Here is an 18,400-nt window from a genome sequence, read left to right as displayed (position 1 = left end):
ACTAATTCATTGTACACAGCAATACAGAAATTATGAAATATAATTTAGTTGAAAAAAGTAAGCATTCAACAAGTATAGGCCTACTGTATTACCTTTTCTGTTCAAATAAACATTTTAATCAAAGAATGTCAAAAACTGACAGATAAATGTTGATTAGGTTGCAAAACTTGAACTAATTAACTGGGATGTTTATTCTGCAGTATATCTGCCATTTAGATATAGAGTTATATTATGATAAATCAATAGTCTGGTTCATTACATTGCTTACGTAATTAAGGGCTCTTAATTACATATATATATATATATATATATATATATATATATATATATATATAATATAATACAATACAAGAGAATGGAAGATATAAAATAATATATTTAAAAAACAAAACAAAGAAAGAATCATCAAATAAATAAATGTAACAACATTGTTTGCATTTATAGTTATAATATCAGACATATCAGACCTCTTCTCTATTAGAAGAATTCCAGGAGCGAAACATATATTTTCAAGTTAAGGAGAGCAATTTTAAGAACTTTTTGTAACAGTAGGTATGTTTTAAAAATTCTATCAGACGGAGTATATCTTCACCCAGTTTTCACAACGACCTCAGAGCCTTTCGTATCCTTCTCTGTGGCGGCGGTCTCTGATGAACAGCAAGGTCAGCACAGTGATCAGAACGAGACCCACCACCGTGGCCCCGACTATGATGGGGACGGCTCGCTGGCTAAAGTCGGCCCAACACTCCACCTCTAAAACATAGAGAAGGAGAGCAACATGCAGGGAGAAGAAGAAGGAGGAGGAGAATGATTTAAGAAAAATGACCTTAATTTAAGCACACACACACACACACACTCACACCAATCACTTCGATCTAATGCTTTTGTATGTTTCATTAACCACTTGAACCACTCAGGTGTCCACTGCTTTTAGAACAAGGTCTTCCATCATTTATAGATTGTGCACAGCAGCAGTAAACCATTAACTTCAGTTTCAGGACACTTTTCTTTTTCGGGACAGTGTTTCGGCAGATTTTCACTGGGCTAAAACTAATTATCACAGTCTGATTCTCTAAAATACCATCCTCAAAAATGGAAAGCTCACATTATATCCAGGTAGACCTATCACCTCAATCAATCAATCAAAAGGGTCACCAACCATAATTATATTTATTGTATATGGCACAACTCCCGGCTTCTGGCCAAGATGTCTGAGAGAACTAAAGACAATAAAAGCTGATAGAAAGCATGGATTGCAACAATTGTTTCATAGCTTCCTGTTTTAGAAAGTGAGTTTTATCACTTATTATTATTGGTTCTAGATCTATTAGAGCAGTATAAAACTATGTATGCTCTTTTAAATTTGTGGAGCGGACTTAATTTACCCCCGCATTATCAAATCATTAATCTAATGCTTAGTCACCTTTTCCATACTGTCCTTTGGGCAGAGTGAAGGCCTGGATCTGCAGAGGAACCAGCTTGATCCTCAGCTCCGACGACATCAAAAGCAGCTTCTCAGAGTTGCACTTGAAGCTCTGTCCAGTAGTGGCTGCAAACAGCTTGTCATTGACCACCAAACCTGAGTAAGTCTTATCTGGGAGGGAGAGGATGTATAATAGGGACAGTTACATTCTCAGTGTTTGCAGGTTTTTGTTGTTCCAAATCTGAAATACCAGCTCTATATCTGTCTTCTCTTTTTCTCTGTCTCTGTGGTCTTACTGGCACATCCTTGGCAGACAGGCAGAGGAGACACATGAACAGTCAGTTTGTCGATGTAGGAAATATTCTCTTCCTGGAGACAAAAATACAAAGATTGAAGCCAAGTGTATGAATTCAGAACAGATAGGCTACACACGTTTTTCCAAGTAAACAAACAGTTTTCATCCTTTGTAGTGAACGGTTTGATCTAGCTGTGAAGCTGGAAGACACTGATGCTCTGTGCAAACAGATTTTGATGGAAATACTCAAGAAATACTCAAGTTCAGTACTTGAGTAAAAGTACTTGGTTACATTCCATCACTGCCTGCATGTCTTTGGACTGTGAGAAAATGCATAGAGAGGATAATGTGAAGTTTGTTTTACCTTTTTGAAGGTGAACTGCAGACTGGCGGCATTGTCTGGCAGCATGAGCTTGAGAACAGCAGCTTCTTTGCCACAGTAACCACCGGCTGTGACTCTGGAGGGATCCAGGTTGAAATACCAAGTCTTCTGAATGCACACAGGAGAGAAATATTACTTTATATTATGCGATGGTGTCACAAGTCAGTGTCTCCTCTCACTGTACATTTTAACCATTGTCAAAATGTGACAGTATTAACACTTACCAAGGCAAATTCCACATAAGTGGACTTATTGTGGCAATAAAACCTTTTCTAATTCTGATTCTTACAACTCATACTGGATACATATAAGAGTACCTCAGCCAGAGTACACACATATTTTCATTTCTTAAAATGGTGATTTTTTTACAGTTTCAACAGTTAAACCATCTTGTCACGACATGCTGACACAAAAACATACTTTCTGCAATATTAGAAAATTACACAAATGCACGGTGAGGCAAACACACAGCACACTATTCACAAATTAACATGACACAAACATTTCTAACCTTCTTTTCAATGACAATGTACTCTGCTCCCATGGTGGCTTTGATACAGGGTTCCCCAACAAGGTTTTTCAACATGTAGGTCCCTGTGCACAAAACATGCACACACATGCACGCACACACAAACCAGACAAATAATGTCAATTTTCTATTGTATCTCCTAGTTTTATGCTACCGAGATGTTTCATATATCAAATTATGTCTATTTCTTCTTAAACCTTTAGTGTTGATTAAATAAGGTGTTTTCCCGATGTGTCTCTTTAATCTGATGTGATTGAATACAATCTAGGTTTTACTATATACTGATCAGCTATAGTTAAATTCTCACAGTGATGATGACTTTGAGTTATAACTTCATGTTAGTGCAAGAAAACTTAGACTAATTCCAAATCTCACAGGTTTCCCCATTATGTGCTTATCACACCTGCTTCAGCTTCCAACAGCAGCGAATAGCCTTTAAGTTATAAAGCACATTAATGAGTTTTCAGATGCAACACCTTAAAAAAGCTACACACAAAATCAAGCCAATCACCCACCATGCAAGCTTATAGCAGGCATTTGCTTTAAAAAGAAAAATTGGCTATGGAAACTGGTGCATTTGTTAAATATTTTTGAAATAAATCTGGTGTTGTGTTGGTGTGTACCTATTGGAGGAACGGCCTCAGAGTGCTGCATCACCGGCCGGTAGATCTGCACCTCAGAGGAGAACTCAGAAGCAGGCGGGAAGGAGTGGTCATTTCTCTGGAGGTGGACATCTGGTGGAGGAAGCAACATGTCACTCTCAACGTCTGTTAATCACCTGAATGTTTTATTGTTATATAAATAAAAATGTGGCTTTTAAAAATCAATTAGGTCCATTGCACACAGCAGATGCTGACCCAAATGACCCAATAACTGCATTGTAAACTAATTTAATCATCACCATTGGAGCACAATATAGAGTGTATTTTGACATAGGGACAGAACCACAAGATTAAGTAATGCATGATTAGCCTTAGTTTATATTGTTCCTCAGTGTTGCAAATTCCTATAGAAATGTTCAATTAATCAAATGATGTGCAAATAGTTGACAACCAGTGAACCTGGTGCTTTTGGGTCATCTGTAAGATAGGGGTACTTGTCCACTTTGGTAATCCAGTCAAAGCTTCAACAAATGTTGCAAAAAAAAAAGTCAAGACATAAGAAAGAAAAATCAAATCTAACATTTTTGTTGTCAGCTTTGTCCACTTTGCAACAAGCCACTGGGTTTGTGAAAAATGTAATTATATATAAAATGCCAAGAAATTGAAGAATTGAATTAATGGATACAGTGGTGTCAATGCTATACTATATGAAAAATGGCTCTGATCATTGTCACCTCATCTGTTTGCTTCAACCACATTATGAAAAAAGAAAGAAAAGAGTGTGAGACCACTGAAGACCACTAAAGCAACGTTCACAGGAAACCAGAACAGCCTATTCACTATTCATCGTCAAACGTCTCATATAAACACTGAATTGAGTTACAAAGGAAAAGCCAAAAAACAGTCTGTCGAGAGTTTAGTCCACTGCCTGAGGGTGAAATGAAATTTGAATATCATCAAACATACCTGGAATAACAGCAGCAAGGAAGAAAAGAGACCATCCACATGTGTGATCCCTTAGCATCATAGTAAGTACAGAAAAATAAAAGAAATGGAGAAAAAAAATGCTGGTAATAGATGATGAGTGCAGTGTGAGTGCTGCAGCTGTGGTTTGTCTTGTAAATGTGAAACTGTTGAACACCTTAACACCTAAATGAGCCATGCAGAGGAAGTGAAGTTTCACAGGAGGGCGGGTCCAGAGACCATCAGCGCTCCCAGCTCTGAACTGCCACCTCAAATGGTAACTTACGTCAGTCAATGAGTGATCACTGTCCACATCGCGCATCACCACAGTGGACTGTATGCTCAGCGGTGGAAAGTAACTAAGTATGATACTTGAGTAAAATTTTTTATGTACTTGTACTTGAGTATTTCCATTTTATGAAACTTTATACTCCTACTTCAGTACATTTCACATGGAAATATTGTTCTGTTTACTTCACTACATGTATCTGGGAGCATGCCTATGTTCCCAAATTTCTAAGATTTTCTTTTTTTTTACTGAAAATTAGGCGCTATATTCCCATAGTTCCCACATTTCTAAGATTTTTTTCTAAAATTAGGCCCTATGTTCCCACATTTCCTTTTTTATAAATGTGTATCAGATTTTATCTCCCTTTCTCCCAGTTTGGTAGCCAATTACACCCAACCTATTATCCAGTAGCAATGGCAGATGGAATGTAACCCTAACCCTAAGTAACCTCACTGCTGACTGCACTGTAGTTTATATTTAACGGACGAATAGGAGAGTGGTAATCAATCTTCTCATCTAGCTCCCAGCAAGAAAGTAAATAGGAACTTTTGAACTATTCCTCGAAACAAAAGGATTCTATTCACCCAGTTATTGACATATTACACAAATATATTTCACAGTTTGATACATGAACATTACGTTTTGACTAACGTTAACGTAGGCTACTGCTCTGCTTTCTGCTCAAGACTCGGCTAAAGCCATTGTTGTCATATAGCAACCGAGCGTCTCTAGCCAATTTCAGCTGCACAAGCTACAAAATAACTAATTAGGCCTAGGCAGTAACTCATAATAGACTGTATGTGTACGACTTCTTCATTTGGTTACAACAAAGACAAAAGTGCTTAAAATTGTAGAAAGCCACAATGTTTACTACGTGTGATGCACGACGTAGCCATCTTTGAAAGTGAACTCGGGGTCCTCTGAGTTCAGACGACTTGACGAGTCGTATATACGACCTCGGTGGCGTTCTTTTTGCAACTTCCGGTTCGTAACTCCGCAAAACGACTCGTAAATCGACAATGGTGGACAAAAAGAACGCACCAAAAGCACCTTATGGCCCAGCATTTCTTGGTGCATGTGTGGCCACAAGAGGGCAGAATTATGCTCTTTAAATCTGCTCTTGTCTGGATTTTTACACAATCACAACATTTTATTTTTCTTGACAGTCTCAAATCACAAGGCTTGCTTTGTATAGATCACTACAGAGCTGTATGATGGAGCTGAAGTGGCTCCATTAGTGTTAACAGAGTCAATTATTAGCCAGGGACATATGGAAGGATTTTGGCATGTTGTCATCAGTTGACATGCAGTTGGCCTTGTTGTACTTGGTGAACTTGGTGTAATACTGTATAGTAACTGCACCCAGACAAAGCAAACAGAATGTCTGTATGATACATCTACATGGAGTGTAACATTTGAGCACATTACACCTCTTTTCACAGAGGAGCAGTGGGGAAATGGTATAGGCTAAATGTCGACAGGGACAAAGTACCAGTTAAAACACACAAAACACACAGCGAGCAAACACACACACACACACACACACACACACACACACACACACACACACACACACACACAGTGGCCCCTAAACATTAAAGGGGATTTATTTTGCTACCATACACTGTAGTTTGTGTGGTAATAAGTTAGTGTGTGTGTGTGTGTGTGTGTGTGTGTGTGTGTGTGTGTGTGTGTGTGTGTGTGTGTGTGTTGAGGTAAGAGAGTTTTTGCTCTTTCAAAGTCACTAATGAAGGAAGTTAGTACATCAACTTACATGCTCCCCTCTCTCTCTGATACTGACTGTTGTATTGACCTGACAGGTAGGAGGGCAAACAAAAGAGCAAACATTTACTCTTTTTTTTTACCGACTGAGCGTTTTGAGCATTAATGTGTGTGTGTGTGTGTGTGTGTGTGTGTGTGTGTGTGTGTGTGTGTGTGTGCATGTGTGTGTGTCCTCTGTGCCCTCCTGTCCCCTGTGTATGTGTCTATCAGTGTGTCATCATCTTTCTTAGGATTCCCACCCACAGTTTCAGGAGAACTTCATTCAGATGTCCATCCCTGTGGAGTGGAGTCAATTTGTTTTTCTTTAAGCCCAGCAGGATCAGCAGCAGACCTCCACCTTCAAAAACTGTAAGTACTCTATCACTAAGAATATTGAAGTTAGTCTTGAAAGCTTGAAAATTATATTAAATTATCAGCCATAAATAAGATTTGAGATTAATCCACCTAACACCGCCAGAACCTGAAATGCACTTACATTGATAAACTGTGAAAGTGTTCATCAACTGGTGTGATATTTACCATTTCTTTCCCCTTGTAGCAGAACAGAGCCAAACATTCATTGGGATTAGATGATGAGGAGCAGAGTGGGGCTGTATGTGCTGGGCCTGCTGTGCCTCCACAGCTCAGTCTTTGGACAGGTAAGAGAACAGTATCAGAAATCATAACTTCTAACTGGTTTTCTGGCTTTACAGTTTTTTACGATCGCTATGACAATTTTTTCAATACTTTTAACAACTTTCCTAAACTCTTAATGCACCAACACACCTACAATACACAATTGGCAAAACAGTTAATTTCATGCTCAAAATCACACATTGTAAACTAAACTCCAAAACAAATTTTCAAAATACAATAATACACTCACACAATGTACTATTTCCACCAAAACAATGCAAACATGTCTCAAAATCAAATAATTCTTCCAAAACACTAACACATGTTCTTTCCCAACAGGAACATTTAGTCAATCATAGGATATCATACAAATGGAATTACAGAAACAGCATTATTTTATCTGTCAGGTATGCTCTTATATAACAGACAATAGTATACTGTATTGATCATAGATTGTGTTTTGCACTGCAGTTTCTCTTGAAGCCTCTCTACATTTTAGTTTTGTTGGGTTTAGTAAATGCATGCATATCTTTTTTAAAGATAATTTTTTGGGGCTTTTCCACCTTTATTTGACAGAACAGCTAGGTGAGAAAGGGGGGAAGACGTCACAAGTTGGATTTGATTTGAACCCTGGACCTCTGCGTCGAGGCATAAACCTTTAAGTACATGTGCAATCTCTGCAGCAAAAGAAACAAAATGGTGGCCGGGTTGGATCAGTGGGTAGAGCATGCGCACATATACTGAGAGGTTTATGCCTCAACGCAGAGGTCCAGGGTTCAAATACGACTTGTGACAATTTCCTGCATGTCTTCCCCCCTCTCTCTCTCCCTCTCCCTCTTCTCAACTAGCTGTCCTGTCAAATAAAGGTGGAAAAGCCCAAAAAATAATCTTTACAGTAAAAAAAGAAAATGCATGCATTTACTAAACCCAACAAAACAAAAATGTAGAGAGACTTCAAGAGAAACTGCAGTCCAAAACACAATCTATGATCAATACAATATACTATTGTCTGTTGTATAAGGGCAGACCTGACTGACACATTTAAAATGATGCAGTTTCTGTAATTCCATCTGACATTGTGCAGTGATTGACTAAATGTTCCTGTTGGGAGAGAACATGTGTTAGTGTTTTGGAAGAATTATTTGATTTTGAGACATGATTGCATTGTTTTGGTGGACATAGTGTATTATTTTAGTGAATTATTGTATTTTGAAAATTAGTGTTGGAGTTTAATTTACAATGTGTGATTTTGAGCATGAAATGTTGGTGCGTTAAGAGTTTAGGAAAGTTGTTAAAAGTATTGAACAAAGCGTCATAGCGATCGTAAAAAACTGTAAAACCTGGATTACACTGTGAGAAGAGATGAACTATTAGGCTGCTAAGAGTTACTGCAGTGGTGGAGGAAGTGTTCAGGTCTTTTACTAAAAAGTAGTAATATAGCACTAGAAAACTCGCATACAAGTAAGGTCTGCATTCAAAACTTTACTTATGCAAAAGAACATAATTATCAGCAAAATTTAGTTAAAGTATCAAAAGTAAAAGTCCTCATAATGCAATATGGCCATTGTCAGGTCAATATATTATATAAATTATAAAATTGGATATCAATATTTAGGCATCATGTGCTGTAAGCAGCTTTTTATTGCTGTAGCTTCGGGCTAACTGCTTAACTCATTTACAAATATGCATCATATATTGTAAGATGATCATGTTAATTGCAAATAAAAAAACAAAAAGTAACCAGTAATTGTAGCTGTCAGTTGAATGTAACACGTAAAAACATCAACATCTTCCTCTGAAATGTAGTGGAGAAGTATAAAGTAGCATGATCTGAGAATACGCAAGTCAATTTCACATTTCTCAAAATTGTACTTAAGAACAGTACTTGTAAAGGTACTTGGTTACTTTTTTCCACCAGTGGATTGCGAGCATGATTTATCTGAGATGTGTTTGCAGATTTGGATCGTTATGTGTCACGCTTGCAGTGTCCTTTATTTTGGCTTTTGACCCTTTTAAAATGAAGCAAAGCCAACTTGTGCGTAAACAGAACTTCTGTTTATGGGAAAGTTGACATTGCTTCATTTCAATAAAGAAAAAAAAAGTAAAGTAAAATTACTCAAGTAAAAGTAGTAATACAACACTAAGAAAATACTTCCATTAAAAGTATTTTATGCTTCGTCTTATTTCAGTAAAATTATTGTCAGCACAAATGAACTGATGTTACACAAAGGCTAAATTAGTCATTGTGCAAAAAAAATGCCCCTTTGGAAGCTCCTATAGTATATGTATGTTATTGGATTTATATTACATTTACATATTACATTACATTATTATTATTCTCATCAGCTGGCAGAAGAGTACCTTTTCCTTCTCAGATGGTTTTATTAAACAAAACAAAAAAACAATATATAGGCCTTAGAAAACCCAAACTTCATTTTGTGCACCAGAAAAGCATTTTCCTCTATTTCTTCTTTTCCGGGAGGTATTGGACGTCCAGCCCGGCATCCTGATCTTCTGTAATGACCCATCTGTGAAGACAGCCGTCAACAGCGCTGTGACCGAGTTCAACAAGAGGCTGAGCACTGGACACAAGCTTGCCCTCTTCCAGATACTTACAGCCAGCAAGGTACAGGGATTGCAAAAAGGATGTGGCTTTCTGCATATTCACATAACCTCTGTCTCAGGATATATTTTGAGTACTCTAGACCCCTTAAAAGGTCCTAAAGAACAAATACTGCAACCTGATATCCCTATAAAATATCAACGTGCAAAGAGTTTTTAAGTACTGTGGGTTTCTTTCAGGAATTATTACTTTTCCCTCTTGTACAGTAGCTGTTTTAGCTACTCCTATACACCCACTGTCTTTTAAAAGGGGGAAATAATATAAAGTATATTATATACATATGTTTGTATAAATACACAGGAACACAGTGCTTCTTTTCACTGACAATGCACTTTATTAAGAAGTTAGTAATGGAAGTACTATCAGGCAAGGGAGACTCATGTAGGGACTCCAAATTGAACACAAATAAGGGTTTAATGTGAAAAATGCAACATATTGATTATGTACTGCGCTTATAGGAAATAAGAAGAAAAAAAATTGGCTGGAAATACAACAATGCATACGAATCTATGAGTTTGTTTTTTGTGATAATAATGTAATAATAAGTAGCTACAGTACCTAGTTTGTGTACAAATGCATTGTGTAAAAATACAATATTTGTGTGTCTTTACAGTCAAAGAATGGCTCAGACTCGGTGTACTCACTGCAATTCACCAGCAGGAGGAGTGACTGTCCAGCTGGGAGCAGCAAACCCTGGACAGACTGCGACTATCTGCCTAGTGGACACAAGGTAATAATGATGAGATGAAACACAAATGTTTATGTTCTTCTTAGCAGTGATGCACAATTTTCCCAAAATACCCTCTATTCATCTCTGTGGAGAAAAAAATGATGGGTACAGTAATAATTTCCAATGCAAATACTTAAACAAAGTTGCAGATTTCATGTGTACTCAAAGAGATTATATTGCTTAAAAATGGTAACAATAGTTAATGTAAAGGTCAGGATTACACAGTATTCAATAACACAAATCATAACCCTAACTTGATATTCAATCAATCCTCCAGGAGCCAATTTCATGCAATGCCACAGTCTTCATGACAGACCTCGAAGCAGACACTAAACAGGTGGATTGCCTGCTCGGTAAGTGAAAATAAACCCAGCATCTAATTATTGTTTTTATAACACAAGTACAACCAGCAGAATTTGCTTCAAATGTAGTTAAAAAATACTAAATAGTTCAACATTTTGGGAAATAAGCCTATTTTGCTTTCTTGCCGAGAGTTAGATGAGAAGATTGATAGCCCTCTCATGTCTGTCTGTTGAATATGAAGCTACAGCCAGCAGAAAGTTAGCTTAGTGTTACTCACAGCCAACCGGACTCCAACCACCACACTTAGCTTAGCATAAAGACTGAAAACAGGGGGGGAACAGCTAGCCTGGCTCTGTCGTAAGGTAACAAAATCTGGCAAACAACATCTCTAAAGCTCACAGATGAACATGTAAATCTTGTTGAATCCCTACAAAAACTAAGGTGTATAAACATTGTGGTTTTAGAGGGGGTTATATGTTGAAGGCTAACTTTACTATTTATTGAGCTGGAGTAGTGTCCACTGGTTGCCTGGCAACTGTTCCAAGCCCAACCCAGTAGTAACCTCCAGTAAAACCACAACTTAATGTTTTTACACTTCAGCTTTTTATCATTTTAAGAGATATAACATGTTAATTAGTAAGGTTGTTGCCTTTAGTCAGAACCAGTATAGCTGTTTTCTCTTTTTTCAAGTCTTTATGCTATGCTATGTATAATAAGCTACTAATAAGCTAAACTAAGCTTAGATAAATTGGCATATTTGCCATAGAGATGCCAGGGCAATGATGGAGACACCTGGAGAGGCGTGATTGGGAGGAACGGCCTCCCTGATCTAAACCAGAGTGGTTGTTTGTTGTTGGACTTCTGTGCTAGTCATGGATTGTCTATAACGAATACCATGTTCGAACATAGGGATGCTCATAAGTGTACCTGGTACCAGAGCACCCTAGGCCGAAGGTCAATGATCGATTTTATAATCGAAGGGCTGCAGCCTCTGCCGTGAAAGAGGCAAAGCAGCGGGTGTGGGAGAAGTTTGGAGAAGACACGGAGAAGGACTTTCGCTCGACACCAAAGTGCTTCTGGAAAACTGTTCACCACCTCAGGAGGGGGAAGCGGGGAACCATCCAAGCTGTGTACAGTAAGGATGGGACACTGTTGACCTCAACTGAGGAGGTAATAGGGCAGTGGAAGGAGCACTTTGAGGAACTCCTGAATCCGACTAATACGCCCTCTATGTTAGAGGCAGAGCTGGAGGATAACGGGGGATTGTCGTCGATTTCCCAGGCGGAAGTCACTGATGTAGTCAAACAACTCCACAGTGGCAAAGCCCCGGGGATTGATGAGATCCGTCCAGAAATGCTCAAGGCTCTGGGTGTGGAAGGGCTGTCCTGGTTGACATGACTCTTCAACATTGCGTGGAAGTCTGGAACAGTGCCAAAGGAGTGGCAGACTGGGGTGGTGGTTCCCCTTTTTAAAAAGGGGGACCAGAAGGTGTGTGCCAATTACAGGGGTATCACACTTCTCAGCCTCCCTGGTAAAGTCTACTCCAAGGTGCTGGAAAGGAGGGTTCGGCCGATAGTCGAACCTCGGGTTGAGGAGGAACAATGCGGATTCCGTCCTGGTCGTGGAACAACGGACCAGCTCTTCACTCTCGCAAGGATCCTGGAGGGAGCCTGGGAGTATGCCCAACCGGTCTACGTTTGTTTTGTGGATTTGGAGAAGGCGTATGACCGGGTCCCCCGGGAGATACTGTGGGAGGTGCTGCGGGAGTATGGGGTGAGGGGGTCTCTACTCAGGGCCATCCAATCTCTGTACGACCAAAGTGAGAGCTGTGTCCGGGTTCTCGGCAGTAAGTCGGACTCGTTTCAGGTGAGGGTTGGCCTCCGCCAGGGCTGAGCTTTGTCACCAATCCTGTTTGTAATATTTATGGACAGGATATCGAGGCGTAGTCGGGGTGGAGAGGGGTTGCAGTTTGGTGGGCTGGGGATCTCATCGCTGCTCTTTGCAGATGATGTGGTCCTGATGGCATCATCGGCCTGTGACCTTCAGCACTCACTGGATCGGTTCGCAGCCGAGTGTGAAGCGGTTGGGATGAGGATCAGCACCTCTAAATCTGAGGCCATGGTTCTCAGCAGGAAACCGATGGAATGCCTTCTCCAGGTAGGGAATGAGTCCTTACCCCAAGTGAAGGAGTTCAAGTACCTTGGGGTTTTGTTCGCGAGTGAGGGACAATGGAGCGGGAGATTGGTCGGAGAATCGGGCGCAGCGGGTGCGGTATTACATTCAATCTATCGCACCGTTGTGACGAAAAGAGAGCTGAGCCAGAAGGCAAAGCTCTCGATCTACCGTCAGTTTTCATTCCTACCCTCACCTATGGTCATGAAGGCTGGGTCATGACCGAAAGAACGAGATCCAGGGTACAAGCGGCCGAAATGGGTTTCCTCAGGAGGGTGGCTGGCGTCTCCCTTAGAGATAGGGTGAGAAGCTCAGTCATCCGTGAGGAGCTCGGAGTAGATCCGCTGCTCCTTCGCGTCGAAAGGAGCCAGTTGAGGTGGTTCGGGCATCTGGTAAGGATGCCCCCTGGGCGCCTCCCTAGGGAGGTGTTCCAGGCACGTCCAGCAGGGAGGAGGCCTCGGGGAAGACCCAGGACTAGGTGGAGGGATTATATCTCCAACCTGGCCTGGGAACGCCTCGGGATCCCCCAGTCGGAGCTGGTTAATGTTGCTCGGGAAAGGGAAGTTTGGGGTCCCCTGCTGGAGCTGCTCCCCCCGCGACCCGACACCGGATAAGCGGATGAAGATGGATGGATGCCAGAGAATCTTCTCATCTAACCATCAGCAAGAAAGTGAAATTATAGGCTATATTAACCAAAACATCAAACTATTCCTATAAATATTACCAAAACTACTAAAATAGAATTTAAAGGGAAGAGTCTTTCTAGCTCTCATTTAGCGAGATTATTTTAAGTAACTTTTTTCAACTTGGGACCTCTTTTAAGATGCTATGCACAGACCCAGTGGCTCATTTATACTTATTACATTACATGTCATTTAGCTGATGCTTTTCTCCAAAGCGACTTAGAATTGCTATATATGTCAGAGGCCACATGCCTCTGGAGCAACTAGGGGTTAAGTGTCTTGCTCAGGGACACATTTGTTGATGGATCGCAGTGGGAATCTAACCCAGATCTCCCACACCAAAGGCATGTGTCATATCCACTGCGCCATCACCACCCCATATTATTTCTCACTTTTAAGTGATGCCTCAACCAGGGGTAATTGGCCCTTCAAACATCATCCCATATAATAAGAAACCAGTAATATCCACATGTTCACATCTTCCAAGCATAGTATGATCATGTATGGAGCGTTTTCTTCCAGCAGGAATCTCTGGTGTAATAATAAAGTCCTCCATGACTCTGTTTATCAGAGGAGCATATTTCTCATTAAGAAAACAGTGAGTCATTGAGAAAAATGTACACTGGTGGGCGCAGGGCATATGAGGGCAGCTGATTGTGTAATATCTCTCAGCACTGTGCAGATACGGAGAGCGCAATATTAACTTGGCACACCATAAAAGGCAGTGACAGTCTAGACTTTAATCTGTTTGCCTAACCAGCACACTGGCAGACTACAGTAAATAGAGTATATGTTTTTTCTATCCAGCTTCCAACATGTTTTGCAACTTTTTAAGGCTCATCTTGGAAAAACACTTTGTGTATTAAAGTAGTTTTTGTCTGCTGCTTCCGTGGGGGTCAGGTTTTAAAGAAATAAAAGTTGTGTGGTTTGAAAGCCGTGCTTTTAAAATATGTTAAGTAAACAGAACTTTCTTCCTTTAATAATAAAGCTGGTCTTTTCCTAAATTACCCCCCCGTATGAAGAATTATATAGTCCTAATATTAACATACAGTAAAGTGATTTATCAAATATGTGCTGATGATTCTCATTTTTTTTTTTTTCTGTGACACTTGGCGGTCGAGTTGCATTGTGGGTAATGTATGCACCAGGTTTTGACAAGGAAGAGGAACACATGGAATAAAAAATACGATATCTGATGTATTGATTTGAATCCTCTCTATTGTGAGTCTGACAATATTATAGAAGTGCAATGCTAGTATGGTCTAGCTACACTGCCTATCTATTCTGGGATAGGGGAAAAAAAACTCTGGCTTGTTTGTATTTCTTTAAACCAATCACAACCATCATGGGCAAACACTTAGCCGCAATAGTGGCGACAGTGAGAGGGGAGGAACATCTGGAGTGTGAGAGACACGCTGGATGTCAGGCTTTATGCCAGAAATGTACATCTGTTGAGCCAGACTACCTAGCTGTATGGGGGAGTTTAAAGTATGGGGAAATTAAAAGTCATTGGACTCTAGTTGAAAAATAATTGTAACACACTTTGCTTCTTCCCAAACAATCTATAAACCTCAGTTCATTCAGAACTCTGCTGCTGTTTTGCCAAGCTGCACTGTTTTTCATACTTGTCAACATTGATTTTGAATGATGTGTTCTCGCAATAAATAAATGCATAAGTGAGAAAAAAAGAGAGAGCTGTGAATTGACTTGGGTCACATTATATTGCAAAAAATCTTCCATCATGCACAGCTCATCTTTTGTTTATATATTAGAAATCACCAAAGAGAAAAATGGGAATGTGGCTTTCTTTATCTCTTCAAGATATTAGAAAAGCAACTTTTGAACAACTTTTAAAGATCAACACATCAACTCTCTATCATACATCTCACCATTAAATATAATTTTCATTCATTCATTTGATTGTTCTGATTTTAACTTAACTTATTCTCCTGTTAACTTACAATCTTGAGTGCTATTTGTGTTACTGTTCATTCATTCATTTCTTAATGGAAAGCACTTTAGACATCTATGCTAATCAGTATCCTAACAGATGCAGTAGTAGTAGTGGTGGGACTAAGGGTCAATATTTCCTTAAATGCATTGTTAATATTGCCTCTAACATCCATTGATTTAGTATTGTTACTGCATAGATTAAGGATAATATAAAAAATAATAAGCCCAGCATATATGAGGTGACCATGCAATGAATGTCCTGAGCCACAACCATCTGCTGTCTTCTCATTCTTTCTTTTTTCCACAATCTTTCTCCTCTCCAGACAATTACATTATTCCAGTGAGAGCTCCCTGTTTGGGTTGTCCTCAGGAGATCGATATCTACTCAGAGGACCTTAAGCTTCCTCTTTCCATCTCCATCTCCAAGTTTAACTCCATGTCCGACTCTACTCACCTGTTCACCCTGCACAATCTCGGCCAAGTAACCAGACAGGTAGAGACTGGGTGATATAAGGAGATAGGAAGTGCAAGGAATGTCAGCTGTTTCTTTTCTACTTACTGTCTGTATGTATCCCTGTAGGTGGTCGCAGGCTTCAGATTCAAGCTGAGGTTTGATATGACGAAGACCACCTGCCCCAAGAACGAACACAAAGACCTCAACGAGCTGTGTGTCCCTGATGAAGAGAATAAGGTAAAACATGAAAACAAAACCCATTTTACTGCTGACATAATGTAACCCAGGCTTACGTATTGACCTGGTGTGTATCACTGTGTGTGTTTGTGTGTGCTTGTGTGTGCAGGAGTTTGCTAACTGTAATTCTACAGTGGATGTAGCACCATGGAGATTTGAGGTCCCACAGGCACACATAGTATGTGAACCAGGGGCAATGTCTTCCTCGGTAAGACCCACTTTTCACAAAATGGTCAATAATGAGAGCATTTAGCCCAATAAAGACCAGGACAGCTACTAATATTACCCTATACTCTGATATATTGTATAACGTGTCCTTGTCTGCTTAATTGTACTTATTATTCAAATGCCTTTATCGTATTTTTGTACGTGTGAAGCACTTTGTAGCCCAGGTTTTATGGCTACAAAGTGCCATATTAATTAAGTTTTACTTACTTATGTATTGGCTCCCATGCAGTGGGTAAATAAATCCTGTATTTTCTAATGTAACCTTGAACCCCAAATAATAATGTATATGTTATATATATATATATATATATATATATATATATATATATATATATATATATATATATCTCAAATTAGCATTTTTATGTGTGTGTTTGGTTTTGGAAAGGGTGAAAAGACATTACCCTCCACACTCTTTGGATACTGAGCCACTTGCACACAGCTTTGAGAAATCCTCGGCAGACCAGCTTGTCTTAGTTATTGTTGCTTAGTTAGGATTGGACAATAGTTGTTTGATTTAAAAGTTTAGTAGAAGAGAGATGTAGCCACAATGGTTGATTTGTTTTTGGACACTTATCTGGCAGACAAACCCACAGCCCTGACATACTGACAATTTAAATATACAGTGAGGAACATTCACATCTGAAGTCCAATATAAAGACAGCATGCTGAAAGGTCAGTTCTGAGTAATAATACAAATAATACAAGAAGTATGAATGTATTAACAGAAACAATAGTATTTACCAAAAAAAGATAGTGATTTGAGTTTTGGAAATTGAAATTATACACAAAGTAAAGCTTCTAATAATTAAAATGTGTTTAGCTGCGTGATATAGACTAAGAGTTTATGTATTAGGTAGTAAGAGTGACAATACCATCAAGATAATACTTTCACAGTGTAAAATGGGTTATGAGCACATTGGGAATTTTGTCCCCATTTTAAGGTACACTACACTTTCACTCTAAAATTGAAAATTCTTCAGTTAGAAAATGTGTCTTACTGTATTCTTTGCTTCAGTTGTTCACCAGGCGCCGCCCTCCTGGCTGGTCTCCACTCAGGAACATTCTATATGATGTTCCATCTCCATCTCAATCTCCAACTCCAACCACACCACCCCCCACCAAGGCTTCAGCCAAAGAAGAATCTTCTGAGGAGGACACCACAGTCTCCAAACCTTCCATCTCCCCTGACGTGATTGACAGCCCCTTCTACTGCCCGTCCAAGCCCTGGAAACCTTTCAATCCGGCCGATCCCACGATGCCTGCAGCTCCTACGAAGGCTGCCCCAGAGGAGGCCGCCACTCTGCCCTCAGCAGACGGGACCTTCAGTGATTCAGACCTGGCGGCATAAATTTATCCTCAAGGGAACCACATTTATATTCAAAATAATCTCACTAGTCACACTCTTCCACTCTTGTTTTGTTTCATCCTCTATTATATTGGGTGGCATTGCATAGATTTTTGGAGGAACATCTCTATGGGTTTTATGCGGATTTAAAAAGCAAAAGGGTTAATTTAATAAAATAAACAGTTAAGGGGACAAAAGTTAAGGAGAAAGCAACCTTTTTTTGGGGCCCTGTAACTCCTCGGGAAGCAATGGAAAAAAAGGACTGAAATGATGACAGAGCTCTAGACTGTTATCATATTAATGGAAAAACCAGTGTCACTATTCTTTGATTACAACAAAGTAATGAGTGATTGAGTGCCCTCAATGGTGATTTATTATAGAGATGTGAGAAAATGGAAAAAGTACATTGGAAATCTGTCATTCTCAAAATGGAAAAAATCTACAATAAAATAAAACGTTCTGTGTGCTGGTTTTATGTGTGAATATAAATGCAGCTCATTAATAATGCTTTTCTTTCTGTAAACATTTCCTCTACTCATTTCCACCAACAAACAATATTCAGCATTCAGTTTTATCACAAGATACAAAGTTCAGACTGTGCGTCTGACCTCCACACAGTGTCCCATGACCTCCATTAACACAGTAATAGCACTTTCATTGACCCAAATGCTCTTTTAGATCTTTTAATGTTATTGCTCTTTAAAAGGAATAAAAAAATCAGATTCAGTCCTTCAGATTCCCTGAATTTAGGTATGTGATAAAGTGGGAATCCTGGAAATTAAACTAAAT

The 18,400-nt window shown here is 39.4% G+C and overlaps 2 protein-coding genes across 3 annotated transcripts; one reads left to right on the top strand and one right to left on the bottom strand.

The window, feature by feature from the left end:
- Positions 1-468: 468 nt before the first annotated feature.
- Positions 469-4,360, bottom strand: lamp3 (lysosomal associated membrane protein 3). The gene is made up of 7 exons (XM_028587782.1): positions 4,198-4,360; positions 3,253-3,363; positions 2,612-2,694; positions 2,083-2,208; positions 1,720-1,792; positions 1,424-1,594; positions 469-753 (listed from the first exon to the last, which is right to left on the bottom strand). Exons 1-7 carry the CDS (start codon positions 4,256-4,258, stop codon positions 611-613), a joined length of 768 nt encoding a protein of 255 aa, XP_028443583.1. The 5' UTR covers positions 4,259-4,360; the 3' UTR covers positions 469-610.
- A 67-nt stretch (positions 4,361-4,427) lies between these two features.
- Positions 4,428-18,078, top strand: kng1 (kininogen 1). 2 transcript variants are annotated; one of them, XM_028587780.1, is made up of 10 exons: positions 4,428-4,557; positions 6,476-6,613; positions 6,804-6,903; positions 9,363-9,506; positions 10,117-10,233; positions 10,511-10,586; positions 15,668-15,837; positions 15,925-16,035; positions 16,145-16,243; positions 17,282-18,078. In XM_028587780.1, the coding sequence occupies exons 3-10, from the start codon at positions 6,835-6,837 to the stop codon at positions 17,612-17,614; spliced, it is 1,119 nt and encodes a 372-aa protein (XP_028443581.1). In that variant the 5' UTR covers positions 4,428-4,557; positions 6,476-6,613; positions 6,804-6,834; the 3' UTR covers positions 17,615-18,078. The 2 variants fall into 2 exon arrangements, with proteins under 2 accessions (XP_028443581.1, XP_028443582.1); XM_028587781.1 differs by lacking the exons at positions 4,428-4,557; positions 6,476-6,613 and having other exon boundaries at positions 6,792-6,903.
- The last annotated feature ends 322 nt before the right edge of the window (positions 18,079-18,400 follow it).

This window comes from Perca flavescens, chromosome 9 (assembly GCF_004354835.1).
Source record: "Perca flavescens isolate YP-PL-M2 chromosome 9, PFLA_1.0, whole genome shotgun sequence".
NCBI classification, from domain to species: Eukaryota; Metazoa; Chordata; class Actinopteri; order Perciformes; family Percidae; genus Perca; species Perca flavescens.
This window is presented reverse-complemented; position numbering and strand designations above follow the sequence as displayed.

Bases quoted from the DNA above. Each gene is read 5' to 3' on its own strand.
- kng1 (XM_028587780.1), top strand. From the start codon at position 6,835: ATGATGAGGAGCAGAGTGGGGCTGTATGTGCTGGGCCTGCTGTGCCTC. The intron at 15,838-15,924 runs GTAGAGACTGGG...GTATCCCTGTAG, and splicing joins TCGGCCAAGTAACCAGACAG to GTGGTCGCAGGCTTCAGATT. The intron at 16,036-16,144 runs GTAAAACATGAA...TTGTGTGTGCAG, and splicing joins TCCCTGATGAAGAGAATAAG to GAGTTTGCTAACTGTAATTC.
- lamp3 (XM_028587782.1), bottom strand. From the start codon at position 4,258: ATGATGCTAAGGGATCACACATGTGGATGGTCTCTTTTCTTCCTTGCT. The intron at 2,209-2,611 runs GTTAGAAATGTT...GTGTGCATTCAG, and splicing joins ACATTGTCATTGAAAAGAAG to AAGACTTGGTATTTCAACCT. The intron at 1,595-1,719 runs GTAAGACCACAG...TCTCCCTCCCAG, and splicing joins TGTCTGCCAAGGATGTGCCA to ATAAGACTTACTCAGGTTTG.